We start from the raw sequence: 18,333 nt of genomic DNA, 5'->3' as shown, positions 1-18,333 counted from the left end.
TTTTTAGTGCAAAGCATAATAATTATTACAAGATTATCCAGTACATATAACCATGCCACTGTGTGGTAACACATACAACATAAGTAAGTTAAACATAACAAAACAAAACAATAAAAGGAGTAGCAGAGACAGTGTTAATTTTCTCTTTAATACTGAGAAATCAGTATGAATATGCACCTTGAGAGGGCTGTATCACAGCATTTAACTACTTCCTCACAGGCTAGTTAAAAGGGTTTTGGGCCACCTTCAAAAAAAAGTGTAGCATGTTTTCTTATTATATCTGCTATACATTATACACCCATCCAACTCTGCACCCCCTGAACCATTCTGAATCTTGTGTTTTATTTGAATCATTTATTTTAAAAATCAGGCAAACCTTTAGATTCAACTTATGACAAAATGTACTAGTTGTAGATCATTTCTGATTATTTAGCTACTTTAATTCAGTCAGTAACATTGAGGATCATTTTTATTTTAAGGTGGCTGCTAAAGACGTCAAAGGCCCTGGCATGGCAGACTCCCTCTGTAGATATAAAAGGCTCGTTCTAAGGTTACAAAAGCGCAATAGTCTTATTTCACGTGAAACGCTAATGGAAACACAATCATGAATATTATAGTCCATTTCTGCTTAAAGATCCTCCTGAATCCTTCACACCGGACCTTTGAATGTCCTATTTTCTGTCTACATTGGAACGTCGTTCTCATTTCTCATCTGCTCTGAACTCCATGCAGGTTAGGACAGCTCCGAGGCTCGCATAAATCCTGCTGATTACCAACAGAGGTGATAAAATGGTGTCACTCCTCTGCCAAATAGAGGTAATAAATATGCATCAGTGTGAGAGTTTTGAAACAGTCATGACCTATTTCCTACTTTACGATTTAAGACAAGTATAGTCCTTGATATTGAGTCAACCAGACTTTCTTAAATGTTCTGGCAACATCCTGATCCTCACTGTCAGGTCTGAACTAGTTCAGCAGGTTTGTTGAACCATGATGTACTACGCCCAGTGTAACTCACCCTGTATCAGGACTACCAAAGAACTATTACTATTAAAGAGTTGTGGTTCTCTGTGTAACACGCAATGTCAAATAACCCTGCATGCATATTTCAGATATGAACTCTGGAAAGGTAAAAGAGAGGAAATAAAAAATAAGCCTGTGTGAAGTGTTTTAATTATTCACAGCTTTAAGCTCCATACATAGGACAGACACAATGACATAATCACATTATTTAATACTGATTGCATGTGCAATAAGTTCCCTGAGATAAACAAATCATTTTAAGTGCGAATGTTAAAATTTCTTCAGGTTGCCATCATTTAAAAGTCATCACGTTTCTCTCAAACACAAGGGAATGACATCATAACTCCAAGACAACAATACAATCATAACTAGAGGACAGCCTTACAGGTGGCAGGGGAAGGATGTGGCTTAGAAAGTGAGTAAAATGCAAGCTGGTGTAACAGTGTCACTGTACATAACTTGTAGTTTCAGCTCCTATTGTTGGTGCTACTGATTCTGTGTTCATATAGTTGCATAAATCAGTGTTGGATCAGAGGCAGGAGTGTAGAGACATGACTAATACTCACAGCAGATGCCCACTACTCCTGGACACACATTCAAACCCACACATGCAAAGGCCCAGACCAGGTCTACAATAAACAGATGCTGTAGTCAGGTTGATTTTTCAACTCAAACTGGTAAAACCTTCAATATTTTTAATATACAACACATGGCAATGATATTATCCTGCTCTTGACAGCAAATTATAAATTCATGCCATTAATTTCTGGAACTAATCAGGTTTTTAATCTTTTTTGAATCAGTTTTCAATTTACTTTCATCTTTAGTCACAGTGATGAAACTCTGAAGTCCAACCTGTGGTCCATTTTTGTGATTTAACGAGTCTGCTCTGGTTGTGCGTCAGTCATTAGCGGTCATGCTGGTGTTGATTTGTGTGATTGCAGTGCTCGTTGTCTTTGTGATCCAGCTCCAGCAGTTTCAGCATCTCCTGCACGGCGGCCTGAAGAGCTCTGCCCAGGTCCTGGCTGCTGTAGGGTTTTCCAAGTGGAGGCACGTGGATGAAGGCAGCGCGACCATGTCCCAGGTGCAGAGAGGTGTAGTAGGTGTAGTCACACAGATACCTGCCAGGGAGACAAAAGATGGATGTTAGGTTGTGAAAGTTTGTGGTATCACATTCATATTTTATGCACACCTGTGATTAGACAGTAGACTACAGACTGTCTTTATTCTCATTTCAACCATATACAGCTACACAGAGAAACGACACAACGTTCCTCCAGGACCGCGGTGCTCCATAGAACAACATGGAGCCACACGAGACTACACAGAACCAACTAAGACTCAGCAGACTAACAAAAGACAAAACATGAAGTGCACATTTTGCAACACAGTACATAAAAATCAGTGAGTGTATTAGTAACAGCTGTGCTTTTCTTATCATGAAGTCAAAATGTCTGCTGTGAATACACAGTTTTCACGGCACGACATTTTGAGCACAGGTGTGACCAATAAAGTTAATGACGGCTCCATTCTGTTGTGTCTCAGATCTCAGTACAGCATATCAGTAGGTGAGCATGCACAGCACCAGAGCCCTGGAACTAGCTCATCTAAATGGAATGCAGCCATCATTAATGTTATTAATTCCACCTGTGTTTTTCCTGCTCTGATAATTCAAAATGTCTGCCGTGAAAAGGGTTTATTGTCCTACACGTGTACATAACACAACATCAGGTACCTTCCAGCATCCTTAGACACAGACAGAGTGACCCCGAGGCCAGAGTCGTTGACCCTTTTGCAGACTGTCTCCATGTCCAGGACCGAGTGTATGCAGTCGGGGCCGTTCTCCGTGCAACAATGAGAATCTGGGCAGAATCTGCAGTTGTCCAGGCGTATGTAACCCTTGTTGTGGCCGCACTGCTCCAGAGTGACGGTGGTGGCTAACCCAGAGACTCCAACATGGACCACTAACTGCTCGCAGGACCACACAAGTGGCAGAGGTTAGTTTGAATGAATCTTACATTTTAATCACAATATAATGAAAATATGTGTTTTTGTGCACAGTACTGTGTATTTCCCTGAATACCTGTGGCTGGTGCTCTTTCCACATAGATGGCAGAAGGCTCTGGACAGCCTGGTATTCAACAGGCACCTCACACACATGAAGGTCTACTTCTTCACCCAGTCCCAATCGCTCCAGTTCCTGTGAACATGGAAAACACAAACATATATGTATACACCTTAATTGCAGTCTTAAAAGCAGAGACATGCACAGGTCCAGTTTTAGATTTTGGGCTATTTAGCTTCCATATTATGTCTTCTTTTAGACTAGTGGAAAGAAAAACACATTTAGGTGTTTATTTTAGTTCATATTTCTGTTCTGGAAATAAATGCAAATGAACACATATTTATTAGATATCTTCATTTTCATGTAAATAAAGAACTAGTTTAAGTGGTGATATCTGTTAGTTTAAATTTTTACCCTCTTAACCATTTTTTGTTTAAAAATGTATGGAATTATAAAATACATATCTTTAAAGGGCGTTCTCTCAAATTAGTTTTTTTTCTCATACACTGGGCCAGAAATCTCCTTTTCTGTATTACCTATCTACCTCTTTCTATATTCCCACATTTTTTAAAAAGGGGTTTTGTTCATATATCATTCATAGCCTGATTTATTTAGTATTTTCTGATTTATAGAGTGGTAAAATTGCCATTCAAAAATCCCTCGGTAAACAATTTTGAACCTGGCTTCATCCAATGTTTAGAAATGTATGCAAATTAACATATTTAATTTATTAATGCATCATTTGCCTAATTGATCAACACTTCGGACAGCTTGTAACACAAACAATAATTGTCTTAATGTAAGTCATCCAATTATTTTTTCTCTTTAAATCCTCTTAAAATGCAACCTATGGAATGCACATCCTATTTAAATACCATATTTAGGTAACAGCAAAACACAAGTCTTTAGCTGGCACCTTTGTTCAACGTGTGACACCCTGAGATCACTGATTACCTGCACTGCCACCCAGCTGGAGTTCACTGCATGCTCACCAAAAGGCTCAAAACCTGCAGAGAAAAGAAAGTTAAACAGGATTCTTCACTGCAGCAATGTGACACTGTGCACAAAATAAATAAAAGGTCATCAAGGATGCTTATCTGTCATGGAGAGAATAGATAATTAAAAAAAAGGAGTCTTCATTCAAGGTCTAAAGGTTGCATCAAGTTAAACATTAATTGTAGTCGTAACACATGATGCTCAGTATAGAAAGAAGTCCTCCTCACAGCTGAGCAGGAGTTTTGTGTAACAAAACATTTTACATTCAGTTTCAATCAGTCTCCTCCTGATGCACATCATTGTTTCCTTCTCTCCTGGCAGCAGCATTACTCTCTGCAGAAAGCACTGTCATTACATATTATAATAAAAACATAATCATTAAATAATTGTAACCAGATCAGCTGTGCAGCTGGGATACAAGAAGAAAAATCTATGAGCTGTAACAACACTGTACAGACACTAAACAATCAATTAATACACACTTGTCTCCCTCCAGGTGACTGATTAAAACCTCTCACCTGTTACTAGCACTTTCTTCTTATTGGCCATTATCCTTGGTTGTTATGACAGGAAATGTCATAGATGTATAATAAGGGGACCAAATATCCCCTAAAAGGATCCCTGGCTTGTGAACGCTTGCTGTTGTCTTCTTCTGGCTCAGAGCTGACAGGAAATGACACATCAAGGCTGAATGGATCATACTGCCATCTGCTGTATCGGCGTGCATCCTGCAATAATGCATGTGAATCAGTGAAGAATAAAAACAGACAACAGACAAATCAAAAACAGAAAACCCATGTGTTTGTATTTTTTTCACCTTGCACCACAAGACAGTTCTGGAAAGTGGACAGAAGGGAATTAAAACTTATCCTTTTAATACAAGTGTTTTAATCTCTTAAAGTGTAATTCAAGCCACGTGTGTGTTTGCGTGTGTGTGTGCTGAAAATGAAAACCAAGCATCTGCACTGCATTCACAGATTAAACGTTAGGTTCAGGTGAATAAAGAACAGCCTTCCCTCCATCAGTAAGAACTGTTGAGACGGTCTATCAGTGAACAACCCCGACCAGCTGCTCCGGTAAAGCTACTCAGTGGTTTCACTGGGCAGCTCCCAGGTGTCAATGTATGCACTGTAACAGCGGGAGTGTGACACAGGGCGTTGCTGAACATGAACGCCCAGTTGTTTTCTCCCAGGAGACTTAAAGGAGTCAAAGGAGACTTCTCTGGCTGAGGGAGGAGGAATTGAAGGCTTACACAACCTCTGACACACTCAGTTACCTGAGTTCAGAGGACAAGTTTGTTGTCTAATCTAATATCGCCCTACAGGAACAGCTCTCCCTCTCTTTTTTTTTCGTTGCCGGTGCACTCTGCGGTCCACACCCTTGGGTTGTGAAATGACTCACACATTCTGGACACTGCACCCTATGTGGCTCCAAGCTGGCACAGTGAAGATAATATGCTCTCCATAGGGTGGAGATTGTTTTTTTCTTTCTCTCATTCATGGCAGAGCCTCTACAGCTCCAGAATCAACATCGATTTCTGCCTCTGAATCACTTCACGCACACGCACACGCACACACACACACACACACACACACACTATAACACCTCCTCCGACCGCCTACACGACCTGCACTGCAGTCGTTTACAGCCTCGTCTTCTCCTCTCAACCCATTCACCTTTCTCTCTCTCTCTCTTTATTTTGCCTGCGTCACTGGCTATGTCAGTGTTGCCATGGAAACTAATGATGCCCTCTCTGCTCTGTGGTGCTGATGCAGCCAGTCTGCTGACGTCCTCACTGTAGACGGGCAGAATAACAATTTTCTACAGTAGTTGCCATCACATGGCCACACTCAGTAAACAGTATACTGTACTGTATATATACTCTTTGTCTTCTTTTCTATTCTACTCTGTTACGTTCAATAAGATTAAACAGGGTTCTACTTTATTCTTTCCTGCTCTATCATACTTTATGACATTCTACTGCTATATATGTTACCTATAAGGTAATATATGATTATTACTGTACATACATACGTCCTTGGATATATTGAGATATAGGTTTATAACATATTTGAACTACCCATAGTAAAAATTGTATATGCACAGATGTGAAAAATATATATATGTTGAATTAGTACATGTTAACAATATATATGCAATTCATATATGTAAAGAAAGTAAAGTTTATAACATAGTAAAATGTGCACAAATGTATATATATTAAAATAATACATATAATGGACTTTTCATATGTATATGTACATAATATTCTACGCATATGTGTATAGTTTGTATATTACGCATGTATACAAATACATATATGTTCTATGTATAAATAAATATATATGTGACATATATGCCAAAATAGGTCATTTACATACAAAAACTTACATATTAGTATGAGCTGGATGTAAATGACATATTTTATTAATGGTTTGTTCATATATGGGAATTCCACACGTGTACATAGATTACATTTGTGTTCGAGATATCAATAACGTTCTGCTCTATTCTATTATTTTCTGTTCTATTCCGTAATGATCTATTCTATAATGCTCTATTTTATTCTATTAGACATTTAAATAGAGGGTATACACTTCCTATATGGACGTTCTTGGATTGTAGCACATTTACCGCTCATAAACTACTGCATGAATAAAAGGATGTCATGCTTTCATTGTGTTTCAATGTATAAATAAGTCTAACCATGATATTTTATTGTGACTTTGTATGTAAGTTATTCTATGGAACACTGTGTCTTTCATCTGGACCCTCAGTCTGTAATAAAGTTGGAATTGAATTGAAATACCTGAAATTTCACAGCTTTTTTCTCTATTGCACCTATTTGAGAACAAATTGTACATAAGAAGAGACTGAGGCTGACTGAAGATCCACAGTGAAAACATGTTTGTGGTCACCAGTGGACATGTCAGTATGTGTCCACATGCTGCTTTCAGTGACAGAAAACAAATGGTTTCCTCATTCTACTGTCACTGTTTCCTTCCTTTTTCTAGTTCACGCTCAATTCCCCGAAAACACTTTCAGCACACCTCATGTACAGTCTCTCTCTCTAATGGCCTCCTGTCAGGGTTGAACTTGACCACTGATCCTTAAACAGCTGGAACAAGAGGTGTTGGCAGTTCTGATAAACCATTTTAATCTATTTCGTCCAGCTCCCCCTACTCTATTCTACTCTATTAAAGTGTCCAAGAGAGTCTCATAGCATAGAATAGCTACAACTTGTATGTCAGTACTTCAGTAGAATGAAGTCTTGGATTAAAGCTGACTGTTCAAGTGTTTTCAAAGAGCCTGAGGCTGAGCTGGAGACATATTTTCTGCTCCTCTGTTCTTCTCTCCTAGGCCTTCGCCTCTGAGGCCTACACCTTCCCCGCCCAGTCTCTGCTCTCTTTTGGCGACCCTGAGCTTTTTTATGCTATGACATCAAACCACAATGCATTGCACTGTTTGTAGTTTACTTAAAGTCTCCATGGCAATAAAGACCGGCTCTGCCCCTTATTCAAATTAAACCGGAAACCAACGTCATTTTGGGCCAATCTCCGCGCTCTGGAGTGACATAATGGAATTTTTAGGGCTAGAAAGCGAGCGAGGTCTGGCGCTGCGCATAGCAGTCGTGCCATCGGGAAAAGACAATATCATCCGCGCGCTGAGGAGACACATCAGAGCCCCTCAGGCACAGCAGCTCAAGTGGTCGACTGATAGAGTGACTGATACATAAGAGGGGGATCAGGAAACAGGATAACATAGAAATAAGGATCAGCTGATTTCCTCATGTTTGGATGTGAGCGCTCAACGATCGTTAATGCGTAACGCTCAACACTCCCTCATGTGAGGGTGTAGAATGGAAACAACCCTCTACCCAGGCACCGTGGTGAATACTCCGAGGGTCCCCAGCTTCTATTCCCAGAGCACGATGATGAAGAAGGAGATTAATCTGAACTTGGACGACCAGAACTCCGAGCTCAAACCGAATCCGCTCCGAGACACAGACGGACTCCTCAACTCCCCAGACTTGGGACTCCTGAAGCTCACCTCTCCGGACCTGGAGCGCCTTATCATCCAGTCAAACGGTCTGGTCACCACCGCGAACCCGACCTCCCAGTTCCTCTACCCGAAGTCGGCCAGTGACGAGCAGGAGTTCGCGGAGGGTTTCGTGAAGGCGCTCGAGGATCTCCACAAGCAGAACCAGCTGAGCGAGGCGGGCTGCGTCTCCGTGGACAGACTGGAGCTGCTCGGGTCGTCCAACGCGGTCGGGTCCGCCGGGCTCCAGACATCAGACCTCCCTGTATACACTACTTTGAACGGGTATGCGGCCAGTCCGCTCGGAGCCACCACCATCAACTACTCCACGGACACCATCCCCTTCCCGCCGCCTCCGTCTCATCTGGCCAGCGCGGCGCAGCAGCAGGCGGCCGCTGCGGCGGCTCTGTCACGACTCCAGTCCGCCGGGCTGGTGAAGGACGAGCCGCAGACGGTACCAGACATGCAGAGCTTCGGGGACAGCCCCCCTCTGTCTCCCATCAATATGGACAACCAGGAGCGCATCAAGGCGGAGAGGAAAAAGCTGCGGAACAGGATAGCCGCCTCCAAATGCCGCAAAAGAAAACTGGAGAGGATATCTCGGCTGGAGGACAAGGTCAAGAGCCTGAAAACACAGAACACCGAGCTGGCGTCCACAGCCAGCGTCCTCAGGGAGCAAGTGGCCCAGCTGAAGCAGAAGGTGATGAACCACGTCAGCAGCGGATGCCAGCTTTTGCCAAACCAGGTCCAGGCTTACTAACTCCCAGTCATGGTGCTCTTTATGGACGTTTTTACAGCTCTAAATGTTCTCTGAGGATAAAAGGGACATTTGCCTTTTGTAACCTAAAGTCCTTATCAGAGACTTGATATGAGGCCATTGTAAATGCACCCTCCAGATAAAGCCTGTAACTGAGACACAAAACAGACATCTGTCTCGCACTGTGTAGATTAACAGGCCTTGATGAGAGCTGGACAATGACAGGTTAACCAGCAGCAGGTGAGGTCAGCCTGCAGCCTCCTCTGATTCATCAGACTCTGGCAGTGTCGTGCAGCCAACAGACTTTGTTTTGTTTTTGGGAAAGCCATGTAGCAAAGTGCTATCCAGTGGACTGGTGAAGGATAGTATTTATCTGTGTGTGTAAGCTGGACAATCTCAACAAGAGTGCAACCAAACACCAGGGTGTCACCAAGTGCTGTCATCCAGTGTATAATATAATGCCTTACTTGTTTACAAGCACTTAATGACAAATATATATTTTATTTACTGAAACATTTCTTATTTTACATATGGTCTTACTTATTATTGTTCTCCTTTTGTTGCCAAAATGAACACTGCATGTGTTGTCGCTTTTGTGTACAGTAACCATTGTATTTCTCATCGTGGTGGCTGCTGTGTAGTTCTTCAGTCGCCTCTTCCATGAATGTATGTGTACGTGCTGAGAAACCTTATGTATCATGTGTAATGGACTTTAAAGTCTCGACCTGACATTTATTAAATTCACTACATTACTAACTGCCAGTGTGCTTTGTTTCTTACTCGGCTCTGCCTGCTTTATTATAATTAGAATGAACGTTCGTAAGAATACATAAATCCATACCTTTACATTTATTTCCTCTTACAGTTCACACTGTGGGTGTTGTATTAAGTGCAGTAGAGGAGCTGAAACAAACCATAGATGGTCAAACAACTCTGAGGGCAGAAAACAAGACATTATTGTAGTATTATGCCCTCTGCTGGACACAAGAAAACCAAACCATTTCTCAAACATCACATGTTCACTTCTTGTAAATCGCTGACCTGTGGAATGATTGTTGAGGAGACAAGAAGCTACAGCTTTTAGATTTTGTTTATTGATTCCTCATTATTAGCAAATCTGGCATTACAGAATTACAGCACAATTCACACAACTAATATCCAACGGGGAGAAAAGTCCTATTTACAGGGGTTATTTCTGACAGGGAGGGAGTAAGAGGAGGAGGACAGTTGAACAGGGCCGATACGTGTTCCTACAAGTCAACGGCAAAGTTTACAGCTGTAGCAAAACACAATAAATAAAGTAACAAAAATCAACAAACAATTCAAAAGTGAACAATGCAGTAAGAATCACTATTTTAATGAAGTGTTCAGAGTATTCGGTTTACTTCCCAAACATTTATTTCCCTTTTTGAAGCTACGACACGAGTAGGAAAACACTACCAGACTGATTTTTCGAACAAATGTCGACAACAACAAGCGCTCTTTTTGGCTCTAAATGCATTGTCGAAATGTCTTTGGAAAGAACGATTATTAAGATGGCCTTTATACAAACTGTACATTCACGCAACTGCGTACAGCACATGTGTTACAAACCCCTCAGCAGGGTTGTATGTTGCTCATATTTGGGTGTGGAGGGAAAGAACTGCTATTGCTCTGCGAGAACAGTCTGCTTTTACACTACAGAGTCTTAAGAGTTACACAACTGATATCAAAAGACAAACAAAGTTCCCAGCAAAGCTGCGCCGACATGATAAGAGATTCTCACACTGGAATGTTTAACTTTCCTCTCGAGGAAGCATCTTAAGCTTTATATTCACTGTAAACACAAAAAAGTTTTCATTTAAAAGCTGGGACGGTTGAAGCAGTTGAATACTATTGAACATCTCTATTAAAAATGAAGAGTGCAGATTACAATGCATAATCTAGGAAGAACATTATCTCAAAAATAAATTAAGTTATAAATAATACAAAATAAATAAGATTTTGAAATAACTTATGTGTTGAATTTTTTTCACATGCCTCAGCTCATCTGTGGGCGCATGACATACAGACAGTTTGTACTGTATACACGACGAGCAGACAATTCCCGCCTCAGAGAGAAATAAAACTCACAACTCGACATTTAACATGCTTAAAAACATCATGTTCCACCCAGAAAGTAAAGAAGAAAACATCATCTACCATGACATACGAGACTATCTGAAGGTTGATGGAGATGTGTGGTGTGCCAGTGCTCACACTGAATCACATGCCTTTCCAGTGAGTGCACGTTGCACATTATACGCAGTGAATGAAAGTTAATACAATGAGAAGGGGCCACATGTGAAACCTATAGGCCCATTTGGTACCTTCAGGTATTGAAACCGTAGGACGGATCGGTTTTCATTTCAGACAACAGCTCATACACATAACCATCCAGTCAACCAGAAAACATCAACAACATGCACCTCTCACGAAAGCACAGGTAGGAATCCAAAATCCTGAATCATTATTACTGTATAATATGTTCATTATATATTTATATATGCATTTAAAAATGCATACCTATTGACTTTTAAACATTTATACACTCGTCTCATGTGGTGAAAGACATCTCTTATTCTTTCATTGTAAGGTAGGTCTTAAAAATAGTAACAAAGAAGTAAAAAAGAAACAAGGCTAGGAACCTAAATTTGAGCAACCTCGCAGCTCCTTACACTGGACCAACTAGGCTGCTTTTAAAAAATCTGCAAAGGGGCCAAAAATTCATGATAAGAATGATAACTGGACAAGCAACATGATATGCATGATATGCATGACTTTCACTACTCTCCATTCCTAAAATTTTTAGAAAAAACTGACTTTCAAATGACTGATTGGACGTCAAACCTGGAATGTAAGTAAAAACGTTTTTTTTTTAAAAGAAAAAACTAAAAAGGGAAAACAGCAACTCTATCGACAGCAAAAAACATATTTTCAATGGGATTTGTAGCCATTTAGGTTTTAGGCATTCATGCTGATTGGGAGCAAAGTAGATAAAACCCAATCACAAATAAGTCGGTAAGGAATGATGGAGTCTTGACTGGTCTTTTATAATTCTGTTACGATACAGCATAGTGTGTTTGTTTGTGCATGTATGTACAAATAAGAATTAAAGACAACTTGGGATTGTTCCTCTATCAATCGTTCTTCACCCCTCTGATTAAATTAGCACTATCACATAATCTCTGTATGACTGAAATTAACAAGATATTTCTGAAAACACCAAATCTTTTGGTAGAGCCGGCTCTGGTGTGGTGAGGCGGGTAGAGAATCTAAGCAGCCAGGTTGTGTGTCTCTGTACGGCAGTGATTGTGTGTATGAGAAAGACAGTGAGAGACAAATTGAAAAAACTCAAAAAGGTGTGTTGACAGCAGAAACTGTGTGTATGTGTGTGGTCATGTTTAGCAAGCACAATCCTGACTGGACCTCTGAGGCTGCTCGGTGAGCTGTGGCCCCTGTTTTGCTCCGGTCATAGTCGGGTCATTGTTGTCCAGACTCTCTGACATCCTCTCGCAGATGATGTCCACCAGTCGCTCGAAGGTTTGCTTCACATTGATGTTATCTTTAGCGCTCGCTTCAAAGTACTCGAAACCTGCCAGGAGGAGCGACAGAGGCAGAGAGAGGCTGCGGTTACACTTAATATTCCAATGTGAAGCTTATCCAGTTAATCCACTTATCTCATCATGTCAGGACACATCGAGGCTGCGATCACACAGGCAGCTCAAACCTCAATTCTTCCCTCCAATGAAATGTATTCAGAAAGTCTTACACAACTAACTAATTTAGATCCTATACTGAGATCTCTTTCATAGGTGGTTTAAAATTAAGCCTAGTTAGAGTCAAATTTCAAATGATACTATGCCTTGATTACTCAGATCACTCCCTAAAAAAATTACCATTACCAATGTTTAGATGCATAATTTACACATCATGATCCAATTTCATTTTCATTCATGTTCCCAGGATTTGAAAATAAGCACCAATAGTCAATAAACAACACACATATGGCATCTAGTTGTGACTCTGTCCAGTTGACTTACCCAGCTGTTCTGACAGCTGCCGGCCCCTCTCTGCCCCCACCACTCGTTCATCCTCCATATCGCACTTGTTCCCCACCATGAGGACCTGGGCATTGTCCCACGAGTATGTCTTGATCTGGGTTGACCTGTTAGCAGGTAGAAAACAGGGTGTTCAGCTAGATATCGCCAGCATCTTTGATGTCTTAGATGCTAAAGCAGAGGAAAGAGGCACAGTACTCCAGACTAGACTTTATCTGATCTTGCCAACGAAGAAAGAAAAATGTGTCTTCTTTACAACCATCATTATATTGGTTTCTACGGCTGCCCAAAATGCTTCAAATGCACTGAAGAACAGGCTAAAGACAAAGATATAGAGATCAAGACACTGAACTCCTCTATGGTGCTTTAGTAGTCTTAAAACCTGCACACATTAAAACCAGAGGGAGCAAATGCTGTCCCATGAGCAAGGGGCTGTGACAGGGGCGAGCTCCACCCTCCACACCCGCAACTGCTTAATGTCATCTTTTGTTTTAACAGATTTCATAAAATTGGTGGCCAAAAAAGTATTGTTCAGGAATCAGTAGCGAAATCAAGGTAGCAGTATCTTATCGGTGTCAGATTTTTTTTAGCTAGCCCTACCAATGTCTCCCCACCTGTCCTCGACTCTCATTACACTGACAATATTAACAAAGTGCATAGGTAAATAATGACCGCAAGTTTGATAGCTTGTGAAATTTTTGCAGGTAATTCTTACTGAAACTTCGAAGTGACACGATGTAAACATCTCTTCTGCTGAGAACCGATTCAAGTTTGACCTACATTACTTCTAGTTCTTGTGCAAACATGCAGTTTGACAAACTAAAAGGAAGATTTTAACAGATATTATTAGTGAGGATTAGGTATTGCAAACAAGCCCTAAATGACTGGATTAAACCGAGGACGTGTTTGAAAACATGTCTGGTTCTCTTGACTACACCTTCGTACAAACAGACATGCACACTAAGGCGTTTCTCACCAGTCTTGAACAGCGTTGAAGGACTCTTCGTTGGTGATGTCATACATGAGGATGAAGCCCATGGCCCCCCTGTAGTAAGCTGTGGTGATCGTCCTGTAGCGCTCCTGGCCAGCAGTGTCCTGCACAAATACACACAAATAACATTGTTTTTAACTTGACATACTCAAAAGAAACACACCTGCACATCAATGCTCTCTTGTGACAAAGTTGACATCAATTCATGGTCGGTCTTCCTTTAGTTGTGGTCTAAACATTGTTATGTCATTATAGGATTAAATAAACAGTGGGGACGAGACAGCAGTGTGTGAGTATTTCTTTGTCTTTTTGTGCAGATCATTGTCATCCACCACCTGCAAAGAATTTCTGACTGTGGTTTAACATTCAGCTAAACTCCCATGAGCATTAGGTATTCCTCTGGTGTCGCCTGTAATAAGTGATTGGTCCCAGGGTCAGGCTTCATGGGTCATGTTAAGTACACTTCAAGGGTATCGCCATTACACAGCTGATGAAGTGATTCTGGGGACTGGAGAGGCCGGTTCAACAGCTGGTGATCATTAGAGATACACGATAATAGACAGCGCTTCAGTCACATGTGATTCTGCAGGTAATGTGGACATTTGCCTTCATTCTCATAAACCAAATCTATTTTTTACAGGCTTGTGAAATTACATGTACTAGAGTGCTAAAACAATTTGTTGATTATTTGGTTGGTGGACTGATGGAATATGAGTATGCAACTTTTTTCACAATTAATTTATTGTTTGAGGTGCTTTCAAGCAAAAATCTCAAGAGTTATCTAGTTGCAGCTTTTCCAATGTGAGACATTGCTGCTTTTCATTCACTGTAAACTGAATATTTCTGAGTTTTGGATGGTTGGTCAGACAAAACAAGATATATGAAGCTGTCACCTTTAATACGAGAATGTATGTTTTCTGATATTTTATAGGCTACAATTATTTGAGGAAATAATCAGAAGATTACGTGAAAATGAAAATAGGTCTGAACCTTGAATACTGCATCAGGAATGTCACTGTTATTATGACTAATATAGATATTTCAATGTATAGATTCTGAATATTTCAGACCGTTTCAATACTCATTTTCTGTAGTATTGACACACTGGTTCCTGCTGAGCTTTCTTGCTTTTTTGAAAGAAGTGTGATAATTAATGTTCCCTATTTTCCCCCATGGTATTGAACATCTATAATTTTCAAGCTCTTGTACTGAAGTTAGAATTCCTGTATCGTGACACCACAAGTTGTAAACTGCATTTGAATTTCAGTATATTGTTCATGCAGATGAGCAGAGACAGTTGTAATGCGGTGCAAACGTTTCTCCTGTACTATAGTTCTACAATTAAAGAAACTATTAAAACTATACAACTGTTTTTCTAATCATAGTGCAGGCCTATTTTATGCTGCATGTGCACTGCATCACTGCATTATGAAGGGAAATATAAATACTGGACTCTGTATCAGCAGATACAAAGAAAACACTGATTACAAGATCTGTAGTAGTTATGTAATATAAAATAAATATGTGTGAGGTCATAGAGCTCTGCACCTGTTACATCCTTACTTCTTCTGTGGTGCCTGTCTCTAGATAGCACAGTTCAGGACAGCGGTGTTGAATGCAGAAAAAAAAGCAATAAACAAAGCAATGGGAGTTCGCAATTCATTCACTTGAGGAGATCATTGAGAGTGATTTTTCTCAGCCTGCTCTGAGCCGTGGCTGACAGCCGTAGCACTTTTGCAAGCACGCACGTGTTCACTTCCTCACCCAGATCTGGAGCTTTATCCTCTTGTCGTTCCTGTAGATGGTCTTCACCTTGAAGTCAATGCCCACTGTGCTGACAAAGGCTGGTGTGAAAGAGTCGTCTGCGTAGCGGAAAAGGAAGGAAGTCTTTCCTACGCTGCTGTTGCCGATGATGAGGATTTTAAACATGTAATCAAAGTTCTGGTCTGAGGACTCCTTCTGTCCATATGTGGCATTTGCAGACGCCATCTATGAAAGGATTGAGATCAAATATAAATCAGTCACAAGGAATTAGTATGAGGAAATAGCATGTTCTTATATGCAGAGGCTGGACCAAATAATAGAAACATCTTACAATTAACCCAATACACCACAAACATATTCAGCATTGAATCTTGTCTGATAGTGTAGACAAAAACTAAACATTACATTTTTTGTCAACAGGTTTGTATAATTTTGTGTTATTCATACTGGGTTTGTTTCATCTAGTCTATAGATGGTTAAAAGTTCAATTAATTTACAAGAAACACAAAAGCCTTTGAGGCAGGAAACTGACATCAATATAGGCAAGATCAAACCTCTGATATCTGCTAGAGACATCCTCTGAGGCTACTTTTAGACTGACACAACAGATTCCTTTCAAAGAGTTATACAGCAATTTAAAAATTGCTGACAAGAGATCTTAACCATGTGGAGAAAACAATCAAAATGTAAGTCATTATAAGAACAATTCAAGAATTCTAGCAAAGATTAAAAGGTGTAAAACAAGCCCGGGGAAAGAACAGTACATGACACACTACTGAGCAGAGTTTCACTTATGCACTAATGTAACAAATGTGAGCATTTTCACATCTTTTTTTAAGACAGAGAGCATGCGTGAAGACGCCTAGGAAGCTTTCAAATGAGTCAGATAACAACTGTACTAGACTGACTGTTATAAACTCGCATGTGGCACCCATGAAACACAACCACAAACCACTAATGGGTACATCTGTGTTGGTTACCGTGAGACTACTGCACATTAAACTGGGATATGAACCAACATCATTCTTCAGACTAAACCCACCTGAAATCATGTACCAGTGTAAAACAGCCTCCTGTATGCCATCTAACACGTGATGGGTTTAATTAATGTCAGTGTGGCCTGTTATACGAGGTCAGGTTATACTCCATATGGTTCCCAAACAGGCAATAAAATGATGCAGCCGTTTTGCCAAGAGACTGAGTCAATACAAGCAGCCAATAGCTACACACAGCCTTGAGTGTTACTATGTCAATAATAATGGTTCGGACAAGGAATGCACACCTCCGCCCCACACAAGATAAGAGGACGGAAGTAGCAGGGCTTAGCAGGCTAAGCATCAGCTAAACTGACTATCCTTTCCCGTCCAGGAGGGCAGGGAACATCCGCGGAGCTACGCTAGCCAGCCAATTATGAATGACCATATGGCTGGCCACAATTTGCCTCGTAGTAAATTAGAGAAACACGGATAAACTGTCAACGCCTGCGGGGCCCCCCGGCTCCTTCTCAACACAACATGCTCCCAATTTAAATGGCCTGAACCACATCATCTATCCACAGCGGAGCTTATCTGGCGTTAGCCTGCTAGTGAATATGTAGCTGCCTGAGTTTGACAGTCTGGTTCAGGTTAGCTGGAGAAAAACCTAGGAAACACAGCACAGGGCGTCTTGTTACAATATACTTACCACCTGAAACATAGATCACACGATTATTAAAGGGATAAAAGAAATACAGATTAAAAAATGTAAGTTATAGCCTTTGGAAAAGCAAAAATTAGGCTAGCATCGCTACCTTTAATGCTAACACAGCAGACCGTTACCAGTATTTAAAAGTGGCAGCAGGAGCTAGCTAAGCATCCCAGCTATGTCAAATGAAGGTTACTCTTCCTTATTTACGACTAAATTCTGAACCCAAATCCAGAATGTGACAAGCGACAAATGATCCATACGCTAGCTGTTGCAGCTGTTAAGCTTAACACGGCCTCACAATCCCGAATAAGCGCAAGGTTTACCGTGAAATGTGTGTTTTATCCTCAGCTTCGCAGCAGCAGCGCCTAGCCCAGTCCCCAGCTTTGCACCTGCGGTAGCTCGTGCGCCTCTTGATTGACAGCCCCGGCGTAAGCGGGTCCAAACAGAGAGTAAGGATGATTGGCAGGAGGATCGACCAATCAGAGAGGAGGGTCCATTCATTCGCAAAAGAGCCACGCCCCCATACATTCTACATGCATGTGTAGAGGTTTTAATTCAGTATTATTAGTGTATATTATGATAATCAGTATTATTAGTGTCCATTATAATTATCAGTATTATTAGTGTACATTATGATTATCAGTATTATTAGTGTACATTATAATTACCAGTATTATTAGTGTACATTATGATTATCAGTATTATTAGTGTACATTATAATTCTCAGTATTATTAGCAAAAAATAAATAGTAAATGACGTAGTCGTAAGTAAATATTGTAATTGTAGTGGCCATTTGTCCATAAAAAACAAATTAAACTTTAAACCAAACAAAATCAAAAGGCCACTGATGCACCATGGGGATGTGGTTTAACGCAGGCAAAAGAAGATGAATGTCCAAACTGAATCCTTGCGTTTTGTGATGATTTATTTCAA

General features: G+C 40.6%; 3 protein-coding genes across 4 annotated transcripts; 1 reads left to right on the top strand and 2 right to left on the bottom strand.

Annotated features, from left to right (window-relative positions):
• Positions 1-1,156: 1,156 nt before the first annotated feature.
• Positions 1,157-4,702, bottom strand: LOC141016790 (pyroglutamyl-peptidase 1-like). Its single transcript, XM_073491335.1, has 5 exons — positions 4,603-4,702; positions 4,043-4,095; positions 3,107-3,223; positions 2,759-2,991; positions 1,157-2,144 (listed from the first exon to the last, which is right to left on the bottom strand). Exons 1-5 carry the CDS (start codon positions 4,631-4,633, stop codon positions 1,931-1,933), a joined length of 648 nt encoding a protein of 215 aa, XP_073347436.1. The 5' UTR covers positions 4,634-4,702; the 3' UTR covers positions 1,157-1,930.
• A 3,029-nt stretch (positions 4,703-7,731) lies between these two features.
• LOC141016615 (transcription factor JunD-like) lies at positions 7,732-9,635 on the top strand. The gene has a single exon (XM_073491088.1). It carries the CDS (start codon positions 7,944-7,946, stop codon positions 8,880-8,882), a length of 939 nt encoding a protein of 312 aa, XP_073347189.1. The 5' UTR covers positions 7,732-7,943; the 3' UTR covers positions 8,883-9,635.
• A 2,296-nt stretch (positions 9,636-11,931) lies between these two features.
• On the bottom strand, positions 11,932-17,815 carry rab3aa (RAB3A, member RAS oncogene family, a). 2 transcript variants are annotated; one of them, XM_073491096.1, is made up of 5 exons: positions 17,723-17,815; positions 15,714-15,938; positions 13,935-14,053; positions 12,941-13,065; positions 11,932-12,492 (listed from the first exon to the last, which is right to left on the bottom strand). In XM_073491096.1, exons 2-5 carry the CDS (start codon positions 15,936-15,938, stop codon positions 12,302-12,304), a joined length of 660 nt encoding a protein of 219 aa, XP_073347197.1. In that variant the 5' UTR covers positions 17,723-17,815; the 3' UTR covers positions 11,932-12,301. The 2 variants fall into 2 exon arrangements, with proteins under 2 accessions (XP_073347197.1, XP_073347198.1); XM_073491097.1 differs by lacking the exon at positions 17,723-17,815 and adding an exon at positions 17,503-17,583 and having other exon boundaries at positions 12,210-12,492.
• Between the last annotated feature and the right edge of the window lie 518 nt (positions 17,816-18,333).

Source organism: Pagrus major, chromosome 21 (assembly GCF_040436345.1).
Source record: "Pagrus major chromosome 21, Pma_NU_1.0".
Classification (NCBI taxonomy): Eukaryota; Metazoa; Chordata; class Actinopteri; order Spariformes; family Sparidae; genus Pagrus; species Pagrus major.
This window is presented reverse-complemented; position numbering and strand designations above follow the sequence as displayed.

What these genes read in the sequence shown, in the direction of transcription:
- LOC141016615 (XM_073491088.1), top strand. Translation starts at nt 7,944, where the DNA reads ATGGAAACAACCCTCTACCCAGGCACCGTGGTGAATACTCCGAGGGTC.
- rab3aa (XM_073491096.1), bottom strand. Translation starts at nt 15,938, where the DNA reads ATGGCGTCTGCAAATGCCACATATGGACAGAAGGAGTCCTCAGACCAG. An exon ending in GGATAAAGCTCCAGATCTGG is followed by an intron (nt 14,054 to 15,713) that starts GTGAGGAAGTGA and finishes GTATTTGTGCAG; the next exon opens with GACACTGCTGGCCAGGAGCG. An exon ending in GCAGCTGTCAGAACAGCTGG is followed by an intron (nt 12,493 to 12,940) that starts GTAAGTCAACTG and finishes TCCTCCTGGCAG; the next exon opens with GTTTCGAGTACTTTGAAGCG.
- LOC141016790 (XM_073491335.1), bottom strand. Translation starts at nt 4,633, where the DNA reads ATGGCCAATAAGAAGAAAGTGCTAGTAACAG. An exon ending in GAAGAAAGTGCTAGTAACAG is followed by an intron (nt 4,096 to 4,602) that starts GTGAGAGGTTTT and finishes TTTTCTCTGCAG; the next exon opens with GTTTTGAGCCTTTTGGTGAG. An exon ending in GGAAAGAGCACCAGCCACAG is followed by an intron (nt 2,992 to 3,106) that starts GTATTCAGGGAA and finishes TCCTGCGAGCAG; the next exon opens with TTAGTGGTCCATGTTGGAGT.